A 26,780-nucleotide genomic window follows, 5' to 3' on the forward strand; every position below is an offset into this window, starting at 1 on the left:
AGTGATAGAATATAGTTGGGATGGTCAGATATTGCACGAACCCAAGTCAGAATCAGGGTCTAAGTTGGAACAAAACAACAAAAAAAATAAATAAATAAAATTGCGGCAGCAGTAGAACTAGGTTTTTCTAGTGCCACTTTCAAAGAATTTATTTCAACCTTACAGCCCATGTAAAAGAGGAATGAATTTATCATTATAAAGAATCCTAATTAGCCTAAGAATCCTGATAATTTCGGTAGCAGCGAGGAAGGATAAAGAGAGCAGGAGATGGCTAAAAAAATGAGTAACAACAAGATGTATCAGAATGATAAAGCAGAGAGAGAGTTTTTGGAGAAGACGTGCCTGCAAGAGGATAGGGAGAGCAGCAACTGGCGCTTTCATTACTACAAATCAAGGTTATTTAAGTTGTGGATCTAATTAGCACGCCACCTCAAGAGCTGTCAACGTTATCGGAGCGTGGAATATGAACATAATGAGGGTTTGAACAATAATTATTGTTAGGGCCAATGCCGAGCTAGGATTTTTCCAAATAAGTATAACTATATCATAATCAGCCTGTCCCAGTATGTTGTCATGCTATTCGCTAACAACAAATTTCCAAATCTAAGAAGCTAAATATAGAAGAAGACCAAGACCTAATTATGGCGTATTATATAGGTAGTTGATCAATATCTTAAAAAGTCTTAAAAAATAAAATTGTCTGGTACAGGCAGTGTTACATCATCTTAACATGGGCAGGAAATAATAATAATTAAAAAAGAAAAGAAGAAGAGGGATTCTCACCTATTCTAATAGCGTGTTTGGGTGTATAATTATAATTATTTTTTAAAATATTTTTTATTTAAAAAATATATTAATAATATTTTTTTATTTTTAAAAAATTATTTTTAAGATCAGTATATTAAAATAATTTGAAAATATAAAAAATATATTAATTTAAATTAAAAATATTTAATTTTTTTTAGAAATGCTGTTGAAAAGCACTCCCAAACACCCCTAAGAAATTACATTGGGAAATTGCACTGATTCTTATTCTTGGAAAAAATGGTAAGGTGGTTTATTTACAGGAGATTCCTGGGTCAATTACCTCTAACAAGAATACCTAGTTCTGTAGTTCATGAGCAATTTTTGGAATAGTTTGTGAGGGAAAACGGGAATTAAGCTGAATTTCAATCGTACTTACCATCATTTAATAGATGGACAAACAGAAAAGGTAAATCAAAATTTAAAGAATATATTGCGGAATTAGGGTAAATTAGTGGGACCTTGCCTTGTCACAAGCTAAGTTCACATGTAATAGATCCAGAAATCAAACTACTGAGCTGAGTCCTTTTGAAATTATGTACGATGTACTTGAGTTGCCTCCTATTCCTCTCGTATTGATTAGCTCGAGCAAACAATTCCTCACTATATACAATGCTAAATAAAAAACCCAGGTAGATAGTCATCACAAGAAGGTCACTTTTGAGGCTGGTGACTTGGTATATGCAGCGCTCACTCATGATCGGTCTCATGTGAGGGAGTACAGCAAGCTTCGATATAGAAAGATTGGTTCTTGTGAGGTGGTGCAGTAAAACATCAATGACAATGCCTACAAACTCGATATTATGAGTAGCTTCCAGCCAAGAAACATTGATGTAGAAGGCTATAGATAAGTTGAGCTATCATATATGAAATTGACTGTGCTAGATCGATTACGGCCTTGACAGGTCAGACCAGTGCAAGGATGGAAGGAAACGGTACTTCGAATCTAGTTTGGAGTGATTCTGCATAGCTTTCGGTTTTCTGACCACAACTTTTAATCCGGGACCTAATCCTAATTAAGCCTTTGCAAGCAAATTAGCTCCTAATCCTGCTTTATTATATTCAGAATCAGTCATTGCCTTCGTGGAAGTGCATGCGTTGATATTCTGATTGGGTGTTTTAAAATTCGAGAGCCAACAGAAAGAGCCATTCTGCCCCCCACTGAAGTACTAATTAATGAAGGAGCCAAACAAGGTTAACATATAATCAGTCAGCATAAGCCCCGTGTTAATTTTGAAGGAGTTGAATTTTCAAGATTCGTTTTAGAGCATTAGACCACTTGCTCATTAAGTTATTGGTTGGCCGGTTAAGATGTAAACAATAATATTTGTGTCTTGGAGGTTTACATCTAGTATGATTTCTTGTTCTTTGTTGAATCTGAAGATATGAAGTTTTATTAAGATTTCGCTTGTGCCTGCTGTTGAAAAGAGACGTGAAACATAAAGAAAAATGATTCATGCATAATTAAAATTTAATTTGGTTTATTAAACTCTCCCACTAAGCCATCTATAATTTAGCTGTTCTTCTCTTGTTCTTCCTTGCTCTGTCAACTGATAATTTTCTGTAGAACTTCTTCATTACAAAAGTGCAGAGCCAGCCATATATAATAATGGGAGCTGTAGAATCTTCATATCATTTGTTTCTTGTATACTCTGTGCTTATCAATTCTGTATAAAATTATGCAACTGGTTTCCCCATCATGAAGAAGAAGAAAAGAAGTTAAAATCTATTGATCCCATTTATTTTTTCATGACAGAACAAAGTTATAAATAGATAGCAAAGATAAAAAACAGTCTAGTTCATGACTGGGTGTTTGTTTGGATTGGTGAGTTCAAGACGAACTTCATCTTTCTTGTGGCGCTGCAATGAACTTTATCTTCATGAAACAAGAAATACCAGATGAGAAGAAAGAAGAAAAGGGGAGGAAATAAAGAAGAAGATAAAACGCTGATGTTTCTTGAGTTCATGACTTGTTTTGTAGGTGCAGTCTAGTGCTGCGCTGCAGCCTTGAGAACACCTTAATAATCCAGAGCTTTTCAGCATTGAAGAACTCCTACACCTCAGATTTGTTTCCATTATTTATTTATAGATAAGCTGACCATCTCCTTGTCAGCATTTGAAGCAGGTCCCAGTATGGCTTTCGATTCTCCAGTTTCCTGTTAAGAGACAATCAAGAAAGCTATATAATATACTACAATGTTTAATCTGGGCTCAATTATAGGATAAATTTGATGTTAAGAAATGCACCTTTTCATCAGTCTCACATATTTCCACTAAGTCACCCACTGGGCTAAGCATATTCCATCCCAAGATATTATTTGGATTTGAACCATCAGCATTTGAAGCTGATGGAGAGTTGCCAGAATTAGGCATCAGTGTGATATCAGACATCTCAGCAGCGGTAACTTCAGAAACAACATCAGCCACATTTAAATCCATTCCACAAACTATCCATGAATTCCTACAGCTCTTCTGCAAGGCAGATAGTATTTTATTCACCAAAAGTTGTTTTTCTGAAATTTCTCTCATTTTTGAAGGGAGAAAAAATTCTAATATGTAATCCATACTGCTCCTGCAAGTGCTTCTTAGCTTGATTGCAACAGCACCATGAAGGCCAAACTCCCATGCTTCATAAACAAATGGATAATCAGCTGGATCGAGTTCAGAGACATCGGGGACAAAATAAATATCTGATAGAAGGGCTTTTCCAGCAACACCTTGCCCTTCCTCAATATCAAATTCTGCACATATCTCAACAAATTCTGTTGCTCCTAAATCATTGACGTAGCAAGCAGTATCCTCAACGCGTAGAACGTTTTTTCCCTCATAATTTTTGGCAGGATCTCTGCCATCCGATATCCATGTTAGTGCCAGGGGCAGCTTATATACATGACACACATATTCCAATATGTCAAATATCTCAGCTGAAGCAGCAATCTCATTGATTGAGGGGCACTGCAAAAACCGTAGAAGCAATCTCATTCATCGAGGAGAATTGTAAGAATTGTAGCAGGATATAACAGAATTTAGAAAAATTAAGAGACAATCAAACTCTTTATGTATGAAAGAAATACTAAAGATTTGAGTATCCTATTAATTTCCCTAGACATCTATATAAACAAATAGCAATCTGATAAAAAGCATGCAGGAAAATACAGGACGGGGCACCTCTGAAGACCACACATTTCCTTCTCTCATGATAGTAGGATTGTTGGGAATTTCGACCGGTGATGTTCTGATACTTGCTCATAGGAGAGCCAAGCACACTGACACAATATTTAACGTGGTTCGGTAAAACCGCCTACATCCACGGGAGAAGTTAATATATTTAGAGATAGAGAAAGAATACAAAACAAATACATGGAGGAGGAGGATATACAATGCCATTACCGAGCTCACCACCTTGACAAGAGTCAACTTGTTCCCGGAACCTGCGCATGCCCTCTGCTCCTTCATTGCAGCCATGTCTTAATGCTCCACAAGTCATCCACTTATTGTCCAAGGTAAATTTCTTCTAGCTCATTGATCTTTAGCATGGGGGCAATATCCATGAAAGTCAATCCTGCATTTGTCTCCATACTTATCATAGCCCTTTTATTGGCTATCCATCTGTCCACTCATACCTAGCCATCACATTGGCTCTGGGGCGTTCTGAACTGGGCTCCTTCCACGGCCCTCACACCTTCTCCTGAGGTGTCTCCGCTCGTCGTCATGCGGCGGTCTGATCATGGGCTCATCTCATAGCCCTCATACCTTCTCTTTAAGGTGTCTTCGCCTTTTATAGGCAGTCGCATCCTCCTTTAGCTAAGATGCTTCAAAGTGGCTCCATAAATTCTTTGCCACTAATTACATAGAAAGAGAAAGTTGCGGTATACTCCTCGCAATCCTCCACCTCAATTTCTATGTTTGGAGCTTCTACGCCTTTTCTGCTTAACAGCTCCACCCGCACCAACTCCCTTTGGTGTCTTCGCCTTTCATCATAGGCGGTCGCCTTTTATCACAAGCGTTTGCACCCCCTCAATTAGGTGCATCTGCAACAGCTCATCCTTCCATCCTTGCATGCATTGAAAGGTCCTCGCTTGTTGCCTTTATCAAGAGCACAAGAAACTTTTTGTTGTACAACTTTTTCATAGTCTCTGCTCTGAGCTTCATCTGGGAACTCTTCTTCTCCTTGCACCTGTTGTCTCATTATAGTACCTCGTTGGATCCTCCGGGTACTCCTACACAATCTTCATGTGCTCTCGTGCAATTTTGGTTCTCCAGATTTCTCCCTATTCCTTGCTTATGTTTGACAGCAGCTCATCCTGTCACAACATCTATGCAAGTTTAAATAGGGTGCCAATCTTTATCCCTTTGCTGTATTTCTCTTTCATTATCAGGGTCTTCATCAATTCTCCCCTCGAGAAATTATAGTCACCGAATCTAACTTCCTTGGAGAAATCACCACTCCATCAAATCCTTGATCATACGGAACCCAATTGTTCCTTTGTGCCGTCATCCTGCTAGTCTTCAATAGTTTCATAACAAACTGTCACATATACGAAAATAGTACCATATGGATAATCCTTCCACTAAGCAAGTTCCTAGGAAAGATTGGAGGGGTCACAACGGTCCCGCTTAAAACCCAATCTCCTAACCAGAACTTCTTAGGCCATATCTATCCATCGTATTGTCTTTTCGTATATACAACCATTTGCTAGCTTTGTTGCGGCTTTCCTTTACAAGTGATTTGGGGTATCCTGGTTTTATACCTGATTTCTCAACATCTGGTGAGATTTCATCATTTTGTTGTTGTACGTGGATGACATGTTGGTGATAGGCCCCAATAAAGATCGAGTCCAAGAATTGAAGGCACAGTTGGCTAGGGAATTTGATATGAAGGACTTGGGACCAGCAAACAAGATTCTAGGGATGCAAATTTACCGAGACAGAAGTAAGAGGAAGATTTGGCTTTCTCAAAAGAATTATTTGAAGAAGATCTTGCGACGCTTCAACATGCAAGATTGTAAGCCAATTTCCACCCCACTTCCTATTAACTTCAAATTATCCTCAAGTATGTCTCCTAGCAATGAAGCAGAGAGGATGGAGATGTCTCGAGTACTGTATGCATCAGCAGTGGGAAGTTTAATGTTTGCTATGATATGTACAAGACCGGACATTGCACAAGCAGTGGGAGCAGTTAGTCGATACATGGCAAATTCTGGTAAAGAGCATTGGAATACTATTAAGAGGATCTTGAGATACATCAAGGGTACCTCAGATGTTGCATTATGTTATGGAGGATCAGAATTTACTATCAGAGGTTATGTTGATTCAGATTTTGCTGGTGACCTTGAGAAAAGGAAGTCCACTACAGGCTATGTGTTCATAATTGCAGGAGGAGCTGTGAGTTGGGTTTCTAAACTTCAGACTGTTGTAGCGTTATCCACAACAGAAGCTGAGTACATGGCAGCTACACAAGCTTGTAAAGAAGCAATATGGATGAAGAAACTTATGGAGAAGCTCGGGCACAAACAAGAGAATATTCTTTTGTATTGTGATAGTCAAAGTGCCTTGCATATTGCAAGGAATCCAGCATTTCATTCAATAACAAAACACATAGATGTTCAGTATCACTTTGTTCGCGAAGTGGTGGAAGATGGAAGTGTGGATTTTCAGAAGATTCACACAAAGGAAAACCCAGCAGATGCTTTGACGAAACCGGTTAACACTGATAAGTATATATGGTGCAGATCCTCTTACGGCCTAGCAGAAACGTAAGTAGCATGAAGATGGCAAGTATAGAAAGGATAGAAGAAGCACAAATGATCAAGTGTGAAGACTTGATTCAATCATCAAAGTCTTCAAGTGGGAGAATGTGAAGCTAACCACCTTAGTCAAAAATGGTGGGAGAAGGTGTAGTCATCCTTTTACACCTTAGTCAAAAATGGTGGGAGAAGGTGTAGCCATCTTAGTCAAAAATTGTATGCACCAAATTGATGCTATTTGCCTAACCCCTTGTCTTTTGCATGGATGCTTGCCTATAAATAGGCAATGCATCCAAGCATTATATACACACCACAAGAGAGAAAGAAGAGAGGGTGAGAAGAGAGTAATCCCACAAAATTGTGAGGTATTTGTGAGATAGTAAGTGAGGTGTTTTCTCCTAATAATAGAGAGATTTTTGTTGTTCTCCTATTATTAGAGAGAAATTGTATTCCCACATTACTTAGTAAAATTCTTCTATACTTGCCCGTGGACGTAGCCAAATTGGGTGAATCACGTAAATTCTTGTGTGTCATTTCTTATTTTATCTTATCCCTTACCTTTTGTCTTGTCGGGTTTGCATGCCAGTATCCTAACAAGGATCACCTTCTTCCTCGCATTCATTTTGTATTATGCTAAGATCATTGAACTCTAGACCTAACAACATGGATTCTGGACTGCCCACGTTCTCCTTGTTGTCCGATCCTGCATGATTAGCATTTCACCATGTTATAGACTAATATATAATCATTCTTGAACTCTTATTTAATAGTTTAAGCTTTTTGAATTGAGATATTTCAGAGTTTTAATGGTCAAATAATTACAAGTAAACCTCACATTCCCTCTAATTAAATTAACAAAATATGCAAAATACAAGGACAAAGAGCTTTATAGGATTGTGAGAGAAGACCTTCCTCAATACACATGAATGAATAGTTGCTAACCTCAAATATATTTTTCCAACTGACATTTATATAATTGCGTTAATTTGTAGTGAAAAATAAACAATAATAATAATCATCATAGTAAAGAAATGTGAGATGTTTGATATCATTTTTTCGAAACAAAAAAAAATGTTTCGTATTTCTTGTTTTAAGAGAAACAAAGAGTGGAATGAGATTGTCCAGTACCTCCATCAGACTGAGCAAGTTCGGGTTTCCATGCTGATGTGATAACTAGAGGGACAGTGTATCGACGTAGGAAGGGACATCCATTCTTTCCTTCTATAGTGTATTGAGTCAAGTCACTGAAAAGAAAACCCCTTATATGATTGAACCACTGGCGAACAGGATGAAATCCTGAACGACGCAGCTGATCTCGCCACCAAGCCTGTGTTTCATGTCTCTCAGCATGCTGGATGTCCTCTCGCGCCACCACATTAGTGATCTGCCGCCTAAAATCCATCTCCCACGATATCTTGTTTTCGAGATCATATTCGGTCGTATCTTTCTCTATGGAGTCAAATACGCTGGAGTAGTATGGGAATGATTGGGCAAGTCGGTCCAAGATATCAGGACTGTTGTGGTTGGCTTCCTGTTCCACAATTACCATGATTTCTGGTCTGAGTTCCTTCAGTTTTGACAAAACCTTCTCGAGTGCACCGGGCACTAAGATCAATTTGTGAAGTTCAAACTCCCATTTCACAACTATCGCCTCGTCCTCGCTTGTTCTTTTGAGATTGAGAGTGGATTCAACAATACCTGCTGCAGTATTGGCAAATACATGGTCTAATTTGAAATCTGTCAGGCGAAGTGTTTTAGCCTCTGCAGCTAGGACGCGATCCATTTCTTGGAGGTACTCTTCGTTGTTTGACAGTTTAGGTCTGATATTTGTTACTTGGAAAGACAGTCCACTGCCTACCTTCTTCACTAGATCACGCATCAAATCTCGAATCATCATATTGAATTCCATATTAGAGAAGTTGATAACATGGACTTTCTTTTTTCCAACAACGGCATCAAGGATGGAATGGTGGCTGCTTTTCTCTGCAAACCATACGAAAGGAAGAAATCGCCAGCACCTGATGTAATATGAATCCGTGGAAGGTGCTAATGGAGTAGGATTTCGAGGATACAGTTTGTAGAGTCTCCGAATGAGCGCTTCAGCATAGAATCTGACAAGTTTTCTTGTTGCTGTGCTGGTATTGGCATCATTTAGGCGTTTAATCTCCTTGAAAACTGTCTCTGCAAGATTCAGATCACCATCTTCAATCGCCTTAGCAGAGGCTAACAGTTTGTTGAGAAGAAGAGTGGCCATTTTGAGCAACAAAGCAATAACAAACGACTCTCAATGAACTGAATGACTTTACTCTAGTAGATGGGCGATGATCATGAGAAACAAGTGACCATTTTAAGCAGAGAAGTTCAGCCCAAAAATGTCATTCTAGATATCAATTTCCATTTTCTATTCAGCTGTTGCTTCCTTGAAATTTCCATATCAATTTGTTATTTGGATTCGATAGCTTACTTTAAGAAGCTAACAGAAGAAGATCAAGACCTAAAACGTATTAGGTAGTTAATCATTTTCTTAGAGTCTTAAATAAGATAGAAAGAGAAAAACAAAGGTTAGGTGAAGGCATGTTACGTTATCTTAGCATGCGTAGCAAATAATAAAAAAGAAGGATTCTGACTGGTTCTACAAAATTATATGGGGAAATCGCACTGATTCTTCTTCATGGCAATTTTTTTTTTAGTACCTTGCTTGAGTCTCCTTTCATTGACTCAGTCAGCCGGGGCTTCTTCCAATTCAAGGCCGCAAGGATGAAAATATGATCCTGTCAGTTGACGAGACACTAAACTCAAAATTAATCAAACTGAAAGATTTTTCTAAATTATTAAATAATTGTTGTTATAATATTTTTTTTATAAATCAGATTTTAGAAACAACCTGTAATCCAAAAAATAAAAAACTAGAAGAAAAGGTGAAAACACTATTCACCTAAACCCATTGCATTTTAGACGGAACAATGTTTTTACCTTCAATAATAGGCTAATGGTTGATGATAGAATCATCTTTGCAGTGGGAATATCTTGGTATTTTTTTTTTAATTGATTAGAGACAGAATGAGTATTTTATTTTCTGATAATATAATAAATTTACATCATTATCCTTAAAAGAAATAAAACTACGATTGTTGATTTTTTCCTTATCTACTTTAAACATAAACATGGATTCAAAAGGTGTTGTTGCTTCCAAAAAGAAGTTTAGTTTCCGATCTAAGATTGGAAGAAGCAGCACGGGGCAAGGGTCATTTAAACGAGGCATGAACTAAAGGGGGTGGCATCCTGACGTCCACCTTTGACAGAGGAAGAGTAACTCTCTTTGCAGAAATCCTTCTCCTGCCATTACTAAAGGCTACCTCAAACCCTCGTGGATGACGTTCCTAGAATTTTATATGCGGAGGACATCGAGTTTGTTTCTCGTCTATAGCTAAGAGATTACATAGCTTAGATGTTTGATCAAGCTAGGCGTGTCAGCCAAAAGACCTTGGACTTACAACCCCTCCCCCTTTTACATGTACATGATGAGGTATTCCTTTCCTCTTCAAGGATTCACGAGAGAAATGTTTAGATATTACCAGCTAGGTTTAGACTAGTTGTATCCTAATAAACAAATCACTTCGTCCATCTTTAATAAGTTTTATAGGCTCATCAGAATCGAGCTTATAATTAATACTTTTAGAAATTATTATTATTTAGTTGCTCGTATTAATAATAACAATAATATATATTGGTTTTTCACCTTCACCAATAAACCAATAAAAACCATGAAGGGAACTCTATGTGAAAAGCCTATGCATGTTAAGAAATGGTGGGGAAAATGGTTTACAGTAAAATATGATAAGTCAGTAAATCCTAGAGGTGCAAAGTAGTGAATCTGTAATGTTTTGAATAAATAAGTAGGAAAATATAATAAAACCCTTGGTGGCTTAAAGTGTAGGTATAAATGAATGAGGGGTAGTGTAGTAATTCAACAAAATTTGATAAATATAAATAGAAAGTAAAAAAAAAAAATAAATGATCTGAAATTAGAGAGAATCGGCAGGAGAAAGAAGGGAGAAAGAAGAAGAAGAGAAAAGAGAGAAATTAGAAGAAAAATAGAAAGGAGTTGAAGGAAATAAGTTTAAAGGTAAGATTATATATAAATATGTGTTGATTAAGTTTTAATTTTGGTTTTGATAAATGTTAGGGTTTTGAAAATTTGTGTTTTGGGTTTGATTGATGAATTAATTGAATTTTATGGGTTGATTGTTATGGGTAATGGATTATTTGGTGGATTTTGAGAGATTGAATTGAAAGATGATGATTTTAAGTTATGATTTTGTTTGAATGGTGAAATTATGTTAGAAATAAGGAAAGAACAGTGGGTTTCTGTTGAAATTCTGGGTTGGAGGTTGAAGATGATGAAAATTCATTTTGGTCCTTCAATTTGTGGAAATTACAGTTTAGTCCCCAAACTTTGAAAAATTTACAGATTGGTCCCTGGGGCATATTCCGAGATTCTGAACAGAATAAAAGATAAATTATGGGCAGAATTCCTGTATAGTTATGAAATTTTAACACTTTCAATTTGGTCCTTCAATTTGACAAAAATTACCATTTAACCCTAAAAATTTGATAAAATTCCAGAATGGTCCCTGGAGTATAATGAGATGATCTGGACAGAAATGAGGATTGATTATGGTCAGAATTTCAGTATATTCATGGATTTATGATAAGTTTAGTTTCGTCCTCCAAATGGATTAAGTTACAATTTGACCCTTAAAAATATAATAAATTACAGATTAGTCCCTAGCTGTAATATTAGCTTTTACAGATGTGTTTGATGAATAATTGAGGGTTAGTTAGTGAAGTATTACTAATTTTATTATTTGTTTTATTATGGATTAGATTTTGAGAAAACCGTTAATTTTTGGGTTTTTGGAATATAACTAATTAGTTCAAAAATATATAGGGTTATAGAATATATCCTTAAATAAGTGTATTAAATAGGTTATATATTCTTTTGAGTCATTCTTGAATATGTCTCCTTTGTATTCAGATAATCATGATATTCTCCCGGCAGGACGTCAGTAGGATTTTCTTCGGTGTTTGCTTTTGATTTCTGTTTGCTTTCGAGTCAGGTGAGTGGATAATTTTCCATATGCATGAGAAATATTATAAATATTTGATTTGTTAATATGAATTGGATCATGCTTCTTGATAATATATATGGTGATTATTATCCTTGTTATGATAAGCATGATCATTTGTTGAATCCGAATTCTTGATATGAACCAGTATGTATTTTGGATTGACTTCTGAATTGATAGCTCCTCATTTGATTGATGTCATGAGTTGAGCCTTGAGATATTAATATGTCTATTTGATTATGATTATAACCCTATGGTATGTCAGTCAGAATACTCATGCTAACAGGGTAGTGTTAGTCTTTGTGCACATCGTATCTGAACCCTAGTTGGTCGGGGGAGTCACCAACCTGTGTGGACTGATCATCCCACAGTACGGAGCCTCATGCTCATTGCATTTTGATTTTCTAATGATTTTACCATATGATATTCTTGTTATGGCCTATTTGAGAAACCTTTTTATAAGAACCTAAATTCATACTTGTATATATATTTCTCATTATTGTATTATTTCGTGTGTGTATATTGAACATTATCTACTCACTGAGTTGTTAAACTCACACTCTCATTATTTATCATTTTCAGGCTTATAGCTTGATAGCAGGTCACTTTTGTTGGACCTTCAGAACCTGCTCTTTTGGTTGTAATCCGTGCATTTTCCTTTATCTCTAATTAGTGCTCCAAAACTATAAAATTATATTAACTCTTGTATTAAGACAATTCAATTATATTATGAAGTTGATTTTGTTATTAATGCTGCGTTGAACTCTGATTGAGTTAGGATAAATTTGTATGTAAGTTTGGGTTCGCATAGGTACGGAACCTTGGAGGGGAACCTTGCCTATGTGCCGGTCATGGATCCGGGATTCGGGTCGTGACAGAATCTAGGATTGTTTTCATAACTCAAATGTTCTATGCATGTTAAGAAATGGTGGAGAAAATAGTTAACAATAAGATATGGTAAGTCAATAAATCCTAGAGGTGGAAAGTAGTGAATCTAGGGTTGTTTTCATAACTCAAATATTCTTTCCCATGATGTAAATAGCAATCCTTGTCTAAGCTCGAATGAAAAGAAAATGTGAGTTGTGCTAGCCTCAACGTGAGTTAAGCATGATGTTAATAGGATAGTCAAAGATATTATTAGGTCATATTGTAAAATATGCAACTTCCTTATTCTTTGTTATATTTGTAGCTAAGTTTATGATTGAATTTTTTTTTTTTACGACTAATGGTTAAAGAAAAAACTTCAGCAGGGTATATAGAAAAGGGTTTATAAATAAAGTTTTCATCTTTTATCACGAGTAGAGATAAGGGTGAAAAAAATCTTTATAACCCATCATTCTTACTATTTAATTTGGGGAGTACTAAGAAGTTATGTTTTTCTAATACTATTAAAACCTCCAGGTGTCAAAAATAAAAAATACCTCTCACATATCATAATAACATGGCTCAAAATAAAGCATGACAAGATTATCAAAGCTACTTGTAATTGAGTTTAGTGTTTAACTAAGCTAAAAAATAATAGGTTTGATAATTCATCAGACTGATATGTATGTGGGCAATGCACTTAGTTGATCTTAAGAATATTAGATCTAGCAACTTATCAGACTCGTATATATTTAAACTCAGTGCTTTGTTGAACTCGTAATTACTAGATCTAATAACTCATTGAACCTATATAGATTTGGGTTCAATATTTAACTAAGTCGAATAATATTAAGTTATTACCTTGTCTCTAATTCATTTAAATAAGAATCTAAGTAAAAATAAAAACTTAACTAATCAAGAGATTTGAGATTTTCAATCAGCTCCCTTAATAACAGATGGAAAGATCAAGGATTGAAACGGTGATGAAAAACATCGTGGCTACAGGAAAATTGCAAACTTATATTATTGTTATTGTTATTATTATTATTATTTTTTATTTGTTGAGTAATAGATAGACACTTGGAAGAAGATGGTAAGGCTTTCACCTTGCCTTCCATTTCAATATGTTGCTTGAGTCTCTTTTTATTGACTTAGTCAATTGGGGGCTTCTTCAGCTATAAGAATGAAAATATGATCATGTGAGTTTATTAAATAATTTTACTTAATAATTTAATTATAATTATTAAACTTAAAATTAATCAAATCTAAAGATTTTTCAATTTATTAAATAATTTAGTTATAATTTTTTTTAAATCATATTTTAGAAATGAAAAACTACTTGCAAACAAAAAAAATAAAAAATAAAAAACCTGAAAAAAAGAGATGAAAATATTGTTCACTTATAAACATTGAAAATAGTGTTTTCACTTTCTTGCTTTTTGAAAAAGAAAAACTGATAGGCTGATGGTTGAAAATAAGTTCATCTTTGCAATGAAAACATTTTGATATTTTTAAATTAACTAGGGATAAAACAGGTATTTCATATTCTAATAGTATAATAAATTTACATCACTACTCTTGAAAAATAAATTATTAAGCTCACATTAAGGATTACTTTTGTATTTTTATATAAAACATGCATAAAAATAATTTGTTTACCCTTAAAATAAAAAACAATTTTAACTAACTTTCGGTAGCCTTTTTGTATTTTCCAATAAAAAGACCCAGATGTCATTGAAGTTTAAATTTTTAACCTTCTGATCAAGGGATAATTTTGTCATTGCGTAGCTTAATGCGGATAACGAGATAGTGTATTCTAATTCAAATTGGATTTATTTATTTAACAAATATAAAACCAAACTTTTGAATTGATTTGGCTGATAAAAGATTTGATTATATCGAGTTTTTTTTTTAATCCAAATGGAATACCATATGCTCACCCCTGGGATGAATTCTAAATATTGTTTTTTTTCAAGAATTTTTTGAGATAGGAGGACTAGTAACAAAATAAAAGACAATAACAAATACAAAAATAAGTGAAAAAACAACTATAGTTGATTTCCTACTCTGAAATTTGAATGCAAGTGATTTATTTTTTTTATTAATATTAATAATTGCATTAGTATATCTCGACTAATTTTATAAATTTTTAAATTAATAATTATATAAACTTTTAATGATCTAAAAAAACTTAAAATTTTAATTATTAAAAAATAAATTTAAAATCTAACTAATTGAGTTATTTCTTAAAATTAAATAATAATGTTTATTAATTTTGATAGATGATGAAAATTAAAAAGAAGCTATGAAAATAATTAATGTTGCTGGCCAAATTATATATAAATGATTTAAATTAAAAAATAGGGACATAACAGAGGTGAAAAAATATGAGCTGAAAGCAAAAAATCAGTGATTATATGTCACATGATAATATAATAATTGTTGTTGTTTTTGAAAATATTTTTTTATAAATATATTGAAATAATTTTTTTTAAATTTATTTTTAATATTAAAATATAAAAAAAATATCAAAATATCAAAAAAATATTTAAAATAAAAAATAATTATTTTAAAAACACTTGTAAAATAAAAATAAACAAACTATATTACGAAAATTCCAACACAAAAACTACTGTGGTGATGGTGTAAAAAGCATCTAAGTTACGACAAAAAAACAAAATAATAATTAGCTTAATGTGAAAAGTAATTGCACATATAAGACGACGAAGAAGTGGCCAGGAATTTCAAATCCCTTTGGATTTTTCTGCTTAAATCTACATGTAAAATCAACATCTAATTGGAGAAAAGTATAATCTTGACTTCGAGTTATGAAAAATAATTAACACTCATTTTCTTCTCTCCATATTTATTTATTTGGATTTTATATTTGCCGGCTAATTGAGCAATAAAAAAATCATTTATCAAAACAGTCATTTTCAAATTGACAAAAAGCTAATATATTTATATATATAAAATGTTAGTTGCAACAAAAAGGTTTCCTTTTGGAGATTGCCAAATGTTTGGTCAGATATATGTTACGAACAAAGAATTATTCAAATTAATTATTACTATTTTATATGTTAGGTTGATTCTATTTTAATATACCACTTCCGTTGACATTCATATTGCATCCCTTTTTAGGTTTAAATCTAAGGGGTAATATTTAGATAAATTTATTAAATATAATAAACGGATTATATCGAGATAAAAATGTTCTTTAAAAAAATTATTCAAGTTAAGAATTTAATTTTAATTGATGTATAAGTTACGAATAATAAAAAGAAGTTATTATCAATGCATTGCATACATATGAATAGTCTACTTGTAATTTGATTTCTAAAAAATATATTATATGAAAATAGAAAATCATAAATACTCTTATTTTTATACCTTAAAATAAAATAAAATAAAATATATAGGTAATCTTGATATTATTATCAACTTATTTTTTTTAATTAATGTCACCATTGAATTTTCAAAAATTCTCAATTAAATATAAATACGATTGTTGTTTCTAATTATTAAAAAATCAAGGATGAATGTTATGGGAAAAGAATGGATATTGTATTATTAAATAATGAAAAACAAGAAAATATTAATTTGAATAATTAAATATTACGATTTTTTTTCTTATATATTCTAAATATAAATTGGATTAATCTATAATTGAACCCTCTTAAAAATCTAGCAAAATGAATGAATCATATATTCCTCATACCGCTAAAAAACAATACTACTTGCATGCCAGATAATGTAATAAAATTCTCTTCCAAATTAAGCCAGCATGCATGATTCAATTAAACTGGCAATAATTAACTACATGCATCTGTTTCTAATTAATTCTCATAAATTTTATTCCTAATTAGTAGTTAATTTTCAAAAAAAAAAATTTCATCCACAACAGCCTCAAAATGCTAAATTCTCCATGATTTTACTATATAATTTCTTGTTATCCTTGATTTTATTAGTTGATTTCCATTAATAAATAATAATATGAAACGAATGACATGGTAATTTAGAGTTTTTTTTAATAAATTAAAATGATATTTTTTATATTTTTAATATAATACAATAAAAATATTGAAAAAATATTAATTTTATATTTTTTAAAATAAAAAATTCAAAAAATCTTTACAAATAGACACGAAAATAGTTATAGAAAAACGTCTAAAAATATAAAAAGTCTTTCCTCTCATCCTTGCATCCTTCTCTTCTAATATTATAAATATTAATAATTACAGTTTAATTATTACAGTTAATTCACTAAAATTGACATTAAACAATTTTTTTACAGAAAAAACAAATTCAATTTTTTTTAACAAATTAAGAAAGAGAGAGAAGAAACGGTCTTTTTTTTTTTTCTTTTATTATTTTCTTCTCTTAAAAAAAATTCTTCAAGTAAATGGCGACGGAGGACAACAAGCTCCTCCTCCTCCTCCTCCTCCTCCTCCTTTTCTCTTCTTCTTCGTCATTTTTAGCGATCTCATTTTCATTCGTCAGGTACTCTCTCTCTCTCTCTCTCTCTCTCTCTCTATCCGTACGTTTGTACGTATGCATACACACACACACCTTCATAGACGCCTCTATTATTCGTATTTCCATGCGTACATACATTTTGATCTGATCATCCGATCACTGCTGCTTATCGATTCCATTTCTATCGAAGCTTCCAATTTATCGTTATTTTATTGATTGATTTCATGTAATTTTTTTTTCGTTTACATTCGTTTATTTTTCTGCATTTATTAATCGAATAATCAGTTAATTAGGGTTGATTAACTTTGATTTTCACAACTGCAGTTGTTGATTTTCTCAGTTACGCGGTGATGATAATTTGGAAGGATTAAGAAACTACTTCGAGAGAGAAAGAGAGTGAGAGGAAGAGAGAGAGGGGATTTTTTTTTTTTTTTGTAAATGTCCGGTGGGGAGAGAGAGGAGAAGCAATGGAAATGTGGAAAAGCGATTGCGGTGGCGAATTTACAGAGAGTAGGGACAATGGTGAGGGATATAGGAGAGCCTTGTCTTTCACAATCACCTATAAAGGTTGTTATACTTGTAAGACTACTACTGTCTCTCATTTATTCAGTTACTTTTTATATTTTGTTATGTTTCATGTTGTTCGTTTATAGTTACGATTGTGATCGGGATTATGTTTTTGATGCGGCAGGTAGGAAGAATGCTTAAGCCGGAGAAGTGGCAATCGACTTTTGATAGTAATGGAAAGGTTTCAAGTTTTCGGAAAGCGCTGAAGTTGATTGTTTTAGGGGTATGCTGTTTCACGGTTGCTATATTTGATATCATTCATTAATTCCATTTTCAGTCCTCCTTTGAATAATGAGATGGTGCTGATTTGGTTCTTGCATATAATTTTCGTTCGCTTATCATTATGAAGTGGGTTGCACTTTCCATGTAACTATTTAACGTTGTTTGCTGCATGGCAGGGTGTGGACCCATCTATTAGGCCACAAGTTTGGGAGTTTCTACTTGGCTGTTATACACTGGGAACCACTGCTGAGTACCGGAGGCAGCTGAGGGCAGCACGAAGGTATTTAAGTTTTTTCAATTTTTGACCATATTCAGATGCTAAATTTATGTGTTATTTGAGCGCCCAATATTAGCTGATTCTTTGTTGTTTTGGCTTTCATGCCAAACTAAGAATGCATGAGAGCTGTCTATAGTTTTTCATCGTTAGCTTTCCATTCCAGTCTTTGCTTATATACATGGATAAAAAGAGGGAAGATTTTATGTTGTTGGCTGTTATGGTCTTAGCCAAAGACATGCATGCCCATACAAAATATTCTCTTTTGGGTTTCAGCATTATTAAGTTGAGCCCTATTGCAGTTGTATCATGCTCACCTTTCAGTCTTAATAGACAGGGTTCAGTTCTTCCATTTAAAAAGAATTGCTGTGATCCTTTTGCTATCATCACTGCCAGACTGGACATAACCCAAAAAGCGGCAGCAGACTGTCATTAGAGAGTTTGCAGATAACAAAACATGATGCGTGCACATCATGTATATTAGCATAATGAAAATATCATTAACTCCATACCTTTGATCTTTTTTTTTTCCTCTCGTTTTCTTTTCACTAAACCTATGATGTATACCATATTGATTTCTTTTTCAGTTTGCCATACTTGCATGATGCAATGGTTAGCTTTTAACACGGTTTATTATTGATTCTTCTTCTTCTTCTTCTTCTTCTTTTGTGCATGTGTGGTGTGTATTTATCTGGCTTAACCAAGATATTATTGGAGTACGTGGGCAAAAGAAGCTGTTTTAGTTTTTTTAGTATCGTTGAACTGTCTAGAATCCCCAGCTTTATGAAGTCTTTTATGCAGGGAACGCTACAGAGACCTCATCGAGCAATGCCAAAAAATGCATTCAAGTATAGGAACCGGTGCCCTTGCGTTTGCTGTGGGGTCCAAAGTTATGGATATGAGGACACCATCCAAGGATGATGGGAAAGGGGAAGAAGCTACTGTCAAAAGTAGACAAACCTCTGTAGATGTTACTAACAGCTTAGAGAATTATAGCGATTGGAATAATAATTGTACAGATACAGCATGCACGTGTGCAGGGCAAAGTTCTAGTGATTCTGCTGGACTTGTCAGTGTGAGGGGAAGCTCAGATAGTGCAGCACATGATTCTTCTTGTTTTATACCTACTTCTGGCCCACTCAATAGTAGTTCTCCAAAAAGAGGTGGAGAGGCTCATGGATCAGAGTATGTAGTGGAGAGTTATTTTGATTTTCCACCTTTACCTGTCACGAATTTGTTTGAGAAGAGAGAAGATAAGAAAGAAAGTGGTGCGCTTGATGACAAACCACGTACACAAAGAAAATTGAGATTTCAAGATGACAGGATGCACAGTTTTCAAATTAATAATAATGTAGATTTAATTATTGAATCCAGTGGGGAAACATCTAACCATGCTTCACCTCAGAAGAAATCTGAAATTGAATTAGTTCAACAAGAGGACCATGAACCAGCATTACAGTCCAATAATCTTGGTAATGAGAAAGAAATAGTGGACAAATTGAGAATAGCTGATGTTCCTGAGACACCATTGTTAAATGGAACAACATCTAATGGAGGGGTTGCTGGTGAGAACAGAGTGTCTGAATGGCTCTGGACATTGCATCGAATAGGTACCTCAGTTACAGATTTGTGGTTTCATTTTGAAAGAAAAGCACTGAATGTATCTCATGAATTTTAATGTTATTGCTATTCCTTTGAGCTGACAACCTTTTCTTTCAGTTGTTGATGTTGTAAGAACAGATAGTCATCTTGAATTCTATGAGGATAAAAGAAATTTAGCTAGGATGTCTGACATCCTTGCTGTCTATGCATGGGTTGATCCAGCCACTGGTTATTGTCAAGGTTGCTCTATTAAATTTTAGTGTTCTTCAGTAAAACCCTTGCCTATGTTCAAATCTATGAAATTTGTATTCTATTTGAAACTTTAAGCATAAAGTTTGCATGATCATGTGGTTATCTGGTTTTAGGTATGAGCGATCTGCTGTCTCCTTTTGTTGTTCTCTTTGAGGACAATGCTGATGCATTTTGGTGCTTTGAGATGCTTCTACGGAGAATGGTATTGCTAACCCTGGCAAACATTTTTAGCTGGATAGCTCGATGTTCTTCTCTAACATGTGTTTTCCTCCTATCCAGCGTGAAAATTTTCAGATGGAAGGACCAACTGGGGTCATGAAACAGTTGCAAGCATTGTGGCACATCTTGGAACTCACAGACAAAGAAATGTTTGCACATCTATCACGTATTGGTGCTGAAAGCCTCCATTTTGCATTCCGGATGCTGATGGTTCTCTTCCGCCGAGAGTTATCTTTTAGTGAGGCTCTGCGGATGTGGGAGGTTTGTTCAGTTGTTCTCCTGCACTGAATGCAATAAACTGTAAACTTTATAATATTGTCTTGATCTAACATGTATACCATGACAACAACTAGCTTGAATAGTTTTGCTAAGATGATTATGGTATAACATGGAATACCATGTAACTAGAGGTCTTCTGTAATTACTTAGTCTTCCTAGGTTTCTTTGTATCCTTAGGTAATCTGTCAAGATTGCTGGATAATTTCCTGAAATCTGTTTGTTCTCTTCTAAGAGAATGCAGCAATGGAATGTGTTGCTTTGTGGCACTAGAATGAAAAGTTTGGTCTGCAGAACCATGTGATTGTTCAACTGAACTAGGAAACATAAGAAAAAGGCTGGCATTGCTATTATTGTGTGGATCAGGCATTTCTGAATGTAGAAATAAAGCATGAATCAATTTTATGAAAGTTGGATGGCAATGCACTTCACTGATAAGTGCTTCTGAGTTCATTTAAGCTCAATGGATAGTCCCTGGCCTTTAATGCAGTTTGATGTTTTTTTTTTTTTTTAATTAGCATGATCATGGCTTTTTAAAAGCATCATGTCTTCAGAAGAATCATGAATCCCAATGAGAGGTTGTAACTTTTTTGCATTATCTCAGGAAGTTGAAATTATTCTGACTTTAATGAAATCGTTGATAATGCAGATGATGTGGGCTGCTGATTTTGATGAATCTGTTGTGTGTGATCTAGAGGAGAATTGCCTGGATGCACTGTTGCTAAATGTTCCAAGGGATTGTGAAGGAGATACAAGGGAAGAAAGCATTGAAAATAGTGATGGTAGTTCAAGGGATGGTTCACAATCAAAGCATGGAAATGTTGAGCACCCAACGCCTGACAACACTGGAATGAAATCCGCATCAGCTTATAACTTTTGTGGTTTCACAAAGAACTTTTGGTCAAGAAATGACCGCATGCAGATTACCAATGCAATCTCATCAACTAAGAATGGGGATGACGAATTACCTGTTTTCTGTGTCGCTGCTATTCTCATCATGAACCGGCAAAAGATAATCAAAGAAACTCGCTCGATTGATGATATGATAAAGGCAGGTGTATGCTTTTGTAGTTCTATTACACTGTCTTCTTATAATTAACGTGTTTGCCATAGCTTTGTGACTGTTAATCCTTATCTCTCCTGAAGTGATCTGTGAGACTAAATAAATCTAGTTTATCTGAGTGTGCTCTAGGGAATTTCTTCTTGCACTAGATCTCGAGAAAAGAAACTTAAGGAACTTACATATGAGGTAGTTTTGCTCTATTTGTGCTCTTGGATTAACAGCACTACTGTCTGGTATGATTATGGGTTCTTGTAAAATTGCTGGCTATTTTCACTGTTAAATTGAAGATCGATGTCAAATGGATCCTCATCACTGTTAAATTGAAGATCGATGTCACATGGATCCTCATCAATATATGCATAGTAAAAAAAAACACTTTTGTTATTTAATGACAGGACTTTTTTATGTTTCATTATTTTACTTATTTCATTGACATGTATTTAAATGATTGCAGATTTTCAATGATAGGCTGCTGAAGATTCATGTTAAAAGATGCATACGCACAGCGACCAAACTTCGGAAGAAATATTTTTACAAGGTTAGGTGCTCATTAATTTATTTCACTTGAATTAAACAGTAATCTGGTTTTTCCTTTTCCTCTACATAGAAATTGCATCTGTCAGATGAGTGTTCATTTCTGTGGTATATCTTTCTTTCATGACGCCTTTCTTAAAACTAAATTCTTTGAATCAGCTGATCAAAAGCAAGAACCCTGTAGTCCAGAATGGTGAATAAGACTGCCAATTTTAGTATTCATTTCACTGACAGAGGCACCATGTTGGCACTTAGAGCTGGTAGTGGTAGTCTGGGATGCTGATTTTGAGTACGGCCTTACAATGTTTTGTTATTTGGATCTTTTATGATGGAGTTATTTAAAGAAAAGTGCTGTTGCCATTCAAAGATATTGTACAGTTGATTGTACTTGCATTGTCTCCTTCACATCTTTGTGAGGTAACTACTGTCGGGTTCTCTTCCCTTTCCTTATTGCAATGAATTACCTGGTGCCAATAAAATTGTAAAGTCATACACACTTGAGTGTTATTTGGCATCTAAGTTCTTCATCATGATCACTTGCATCATTCTTAAAATGAAATACATATTAGTGAGTTGTGGGTTTGATGAAATGGTTATGGGCCATGTATTTGTGTTTTGGATCATGGTTCTTTGTAGTTTTGAATTTGGTCAGTTTATGTGAACAAAAGAAATGTGATTGATGAGATCAAAGATTAAACCAGTAGTTAAATGGAAGAATGATTATGGACAAATACCTCATATCAGATAATTTTCAAAAGGTTTATTTATTTTTTAATTTTTGTTTGGTTTTCCCCTAAGCCAAATAGAATAAGCTTCACTGAAGGTGCTATATGTGACAAGCTCATTGTTGGTATAAAGTTTTTGTTCAAACTATCATTGTTCAATGGCATGTTAGTTTCTTTAAGGAGCCTAACAGAGTTTATGGTCGAACTTAAGTCTTGCCCTTTGTTGACCTGTATCTTTCTTCCACTCATAAACATGTGAGAACTTCTTTGCTCTTGAGTTTGAGATTTCTGATTCTGTAATAACATATGTTCGCCCTCCTGGGTCATCTTACATTGAAACACCATATTTAGCTGCAGCAGATGAGGATTACTGGGAATAAAGAAGGATGCACTGTGCAAATTGTCATTTTCTAAAATATCTCTACACTGTAAAGAATGGGTTGGGACATTGGTTCAACTGAAATTTATAACTTTACATGCTTGGACTGATCTAATTCCTTAGAAGGTTTTTTTGGTCATGGTGCGGATAATCATTGCTTGACTCACATTTTTGAATTATAAATTTGGACCTGCTGGTGTGTTTATTTACTTCATTTCTTGTAGTTTGATGTTCAGTAACATTTTTTTGAAGCTAGACCATGCATATAATTGTAGTTGTGGTCAGTTTAAGGATTTTCAAACTGTATCATTTGAATTGTGGTTCTCTGTTTTTTTTTCCAATGTTACAGCATTCTCCTTTCATTTTCCTATCCTCCTTTTGAGGCCAACGGAAAGATCTGAAGGTGCCAACAAGTTCATCTTTGGTGCATCCAGGTTCTTATCATTTAACTGCTATGATAATTCTCACAGGTTAGGCAAAGACAATGTTTTCTTTTCCGTTGATTTCATTTTTCCAAGTATTTAGAGGGCAAATTATTATAAAGAGAAAAGAGATGTAGAGAGGGAGCAAATTGTTTTGACAATTTTGATTGCCTTGTGCTTTTGTTGAAAGGAGTTCAAAAAATAAACTAAAAGTTATTGAAAGTCATCAACAATTGCAATGGTTGAAATGCTGAAGATGAGTTCTTAACTTGAGCAGGAGTTGTGTAATTTTATTTGTAGAAAGGAAACATTTTTTTCAGGCACATATTTGTATCCTCTATCCTCGACACAAAACAATATCATTTAATTGACAGTATTTTTATGATGACAAATCTACCCTCATCAAGATCACATCTCTTAGGTTTTATTGGGTTTTGCCATCATTTATGTATCGGCAATTTCGGCGTATCTCTCCTGCATTTCCCGTTAGCACATTGATGTTTCCCATCCTACTCATTGATAGAGCAAGTGACCTTCTTAAGTACTCAAAACCACCAGCAAATTCTTGTGTTATCTGTAGTGTGTCATTGCTGAAAAGTAGTTGCTGATCAACTCCTAGGACAGACTGGTAGGAGAGAACCCTCTTGTAGAAGGATTCTGTGAAGGTGTATTTAGAGCTAGATTCTGGGTTTAGAAACACCAGTGGGTCAGATTGGCCCTTTTTGGTTCTCTGGGGACATTGCTTTCTCATTTGATCTGCAAATGCTTTGTTCATGCTTGGGTCTGGCCTTCCAGTATTGTTGAAATTGTACAGTCGGTCCAAAATGTAGCGACAATGTGTTCTCCCCATTGAGTGTGCCCCTGATAAGAGTCATATGAGAATTGCCAGAATATGAACGTAAATTTGGGACAATATGTGGAAGTAACTCTTGACTTGGCACATTTGCATTTGACTGACTTTTTTTCTTTTCAACTTGAACTTCTTTAGAATTACGCAGTTACTAAGTTATGTGGGACAAGATTTTAACATTAAGACTATAGAAAAACCTTCGAACTAAGGAACACATTTATAGATTCGTCAAATAATACAGATTTCTCGAGTTGTAATACTTTCGGTGCTTACCTAATAGTGTTCCAAGGTCCAACACATCCAGGCCTCTAGACTTGAAATATGCCAATGCTTCTCCCCCTGAGATGGATGGTGATGGGAGATCCACCGTTGCTGCTTTTGATGACATTCCATCCCTTCTTCCTGTAAAAACGGGATAAGCTGGTCCGCCTGCCTGTTGGGTAGATGGGTTATAGATTAGTAACAAGATTTAAGTGTCCATGAAGTTTTAATTTGAATTTAGGCAAAATAGGCTTATTGCTACTGTGTCTAGGGCAATATGCAGGTTGTGTAGGATGTTACCAAATGAACAGCATCCCTAGTAGCCAGGTTGAGAATATCAGCGCAAGAGACGACACCAGGACACCGATCCTCAAGAACTTCTTTTATTTTGTCAATGGCCACAAATCCTCCGAGACCCCGGTTTTGTGGTGCTGTCTTCTCGGAGTCTGGTCCGTCAAGAAGAATCGATGCATCACAGCCCTAAGTTTAGACAAGACGAAACAAAGTACTAATTATTTCTCAGCAAGTGAAATCGCTTGCCTTGCTGGGTAAAGACACCGAATAAGAGTGGAAGGAAGAAACGTAAGAGTAAGATTGAATGGTTGAGAGAGACATACAGTCACAAAGCAATCCGAGTAGAGCAACCGAAGAAGCTTGGCAGTAATGCTTCTATCTGCCTTCCAAAATAACTTTACCTGGTGCCTAACAAACTCCTCTGCATAGGTGCATGTAGTATGCTGCCGGTAGTAATGCCATTTCAACTTTACCGGTGGTTGCAGTGTTATCCCGGCATCCACATTCGCTATACACAAGCATAATGCAATAGCCAGTAGCGGGAAAAACACGCACTTCTGACCTCTCGTCATTTTATCTCCTATGAATGCAGCAAGCTTTATTAACTGATCATAGAATGTGGCATGACATGAACGACGATTTAGTTCTTTTATAGACCAGCTTTTGGGGGTAGTCCACGTGGCATTACCGACAATACCAGGTTGGATTAAATTTGATAAATAAACTATTTATATAGTTTTTAATCATAATGTTTAGTCTATGATGTTAGTATTAAGGCACCGTGGGAGGGCATACGGCTACTCACATGCTCCAAGGTGTGGTCAACATTCTTCTACGCCATTTTGCTATTAAGCAACGAAGGAATCGTTATCAGTAAGTAACGTGTAAGCATGTGATTTCTACCTTGGATTTAGGGTTTTCATTCTACTAGGCACAATTTTCTGTGATCCAAAAAATTTCAGGTATCTAGAGTCTCGTTAACATTTATGTGGTGTGGTGTCCTATGAAAAAAGGTTTAAAATATATTAAAATAATATTTTTTATTTTTAAAATTTAATTTTAATACAAGTACATCATGATTAAAAAATAAAAAAAATTAAAAATTAAAAAAAAGCATTTTAAAAAAAATGACCACGCAGCAATTACAAACACTCCTGAAGCCAGTAATTATGAATCATTTACTGGAGTTCGATCTTGTGGACACGATTATCTCATAATAACATACCAGTAGCCCCCTGTTGTCTTAACACATATATGAGCACGAATCTTGATTGTTTGTAATTAACGTGCAGTTATCAAGAATGAATCTTATAGTGATTAATGAAATGAAAGCTCATTGATATAACAAATATTTTTTCTTTTTCATAAAATGGGAAGCAAGTAGGTTACAGACTTTGATGGGATTGGTTTTAAAGTGTATCAGAGTAATTTCATACTTACCTTTTGCTTTTCATAATTTTTTTCTATATAATAAAAAGTTAATTATATTCATGTGGAGATCAAAAAATAAGTATTTTATAAATAGATTCATAAGTATTTTGAAAAATAAAATTCCCCAGTTCTTCTAATCACTTTTCTTTGTAAGTTTAATCCATCTATTGTTATTTTTTTTATCTAATTAAAATATACGATCTCAATTACATATTTCTCTTGAAAAAAGACACAATTGCAACACCTAAAAATCATTTCTTACCAGAAAAAAAAAGAAAAGAAAAAAAAAGATTGGTTACCCGACAAATCACAGACATGAAGCCAGTCTATAACTATGGAAGTATGGTAATATACCAAATAAGATAAATTTATCATATTTTGGAAAGAGT

At 34.4% G+C, this 26,780-nt stretch overlaps 3 protein-coding genes and 1 long non-coding RNA gene across 11 annotated transcripts; 2 read left to right on the top strand and 2 right to left on the bottom strand.

Moving 5' to 3' along the window:
- Positions 1 to 2,520: 2,520 nt before the first annotated feature.
- LOC105113071 (uncharacterized) lies at positions 2,521 to 8,388 on the bottom strand. The gene is made up of 5 exons (XM_011009074.1): positions 7,680 to 8,388; positions 7,150 to 7,254; positions 3,973 to 4,010; positions 3,052 to 3,759; positions 2,521 to 2,960 (listed from the first exon to the last, which is right to left on the bottom strand). Exons 1-5 carry the CDS (start codon positions 8,332 to 8,334, stop codon positions 2,880 to 2,882), a joined length of 1,587 nt encoding a protein of 528 aa, XP_011007376.1. The 5' UTR covers positions 8,335 to 8,388; the 3' UTR covers positions 2,521 to 2,879.
- Positions 8,389 to 10,618: 2,230 nt separating this feature from the next.
- On the top strand, positions 10,619 to 12,431 carry LOC105113072 (uncharacterized). Its single transcript, XR_839880.1, has 3 exons — positions 10,619 to 10,677; positions 11,590 to 11,671; positions 12,263 to 12,431. It is a non-coding gene; the product is annotated as an uncharacterized LOC105113072 (long non-coding RNA).
- Positions 12,432 to 16,895: 4,464 nt separating this feature from the next.
- Positions 16,896 to 23,825, top strand: LOC105113074 (small G protein signaling modulator 1). Of its 8 annotated transcripts, none has more exons than XM_011009077.1 (12): positions 16,897 to 17,044; positions 17,345 to 17,599; positions 17,712 to 17,810; positions 17,986 to 18,089; positions 18,885 to 19,693; positions 19,803 to 19,925; positions 20,051 to 20,139; positions 20,217 to 20,417; positions 21,082 to 21,483; positions 21,950 to 22,033; positions 22,189 to 22,446; positions 23,483 to 23,825. In XM_011009077.1, exons 2-11 carry the CDS (start codon positions 17,459 to 17,461, stop codon positions 22,228 to 22,230), a joined length of 2,094 nt encoding a protein of 697 aa, XP_011007379.1. In that variant the 5' UTR covers positions 16,897 to 17,044; positions 17,345 to 17,458; the 3' UTR covers positions 22,231 to 22,446; positions 23,483 to 23,825. The 8 variants fall into 8 exon arrangements, with proteins under 8 accessions (XP_011007383.1, XP_011007379.1, XP_011007382.1 ...); XM_011009080.1 differs by having other exon boundaries at positions 22,189 to 22,424; positions 23,529 to 23,825; XM_011009082.1 differs by having other exon boundaries at positions 17,345 to 17,587.
- LOC105113073 (probable peroxidase 26) lies at positions 23,820 to 25,660 on the bottom strand. Its single transcript, XM_011009075.1, has 4 exons — positions 25,284 to 25,660; positions 24,967 to 25,146; positions 24,679 to 24,838; positions 23,820 to 24,416 (listed from the first exon to the last, which is right to left on the bottom strand). Exons 1-4 carry the CDS (start codon positions 25,530 to 25,532, stop codon positions 23,980 to 23,982), a joined length of 1,026 nt encoding a protein of 341 aa, XP_011007377.1. The 5' UTR covers positions 25,533 to 25,660; the 3' UTR covers positions 23,820 to 23,979.
- Between the last annotated feature and the right edge of the window lie 1,120 nt (positions 25,661 to 26,780).

This window comes from Populus euphratica, unplaced genomic scaffold, assembly GCF_000495115.2.
Source record: "Populus euphratica unplaced genomic scaffold, PopEup_1.0 scaffold387.1, whole genome shotgun sequence".
In the NCBI taxonomy this organism is placed as follows: Eukaryota; Viridiplantae; Streptophyta; class Magnoliopsida; order Malpighiales; family Salicaceae; genus Populus; species Populus euphratica.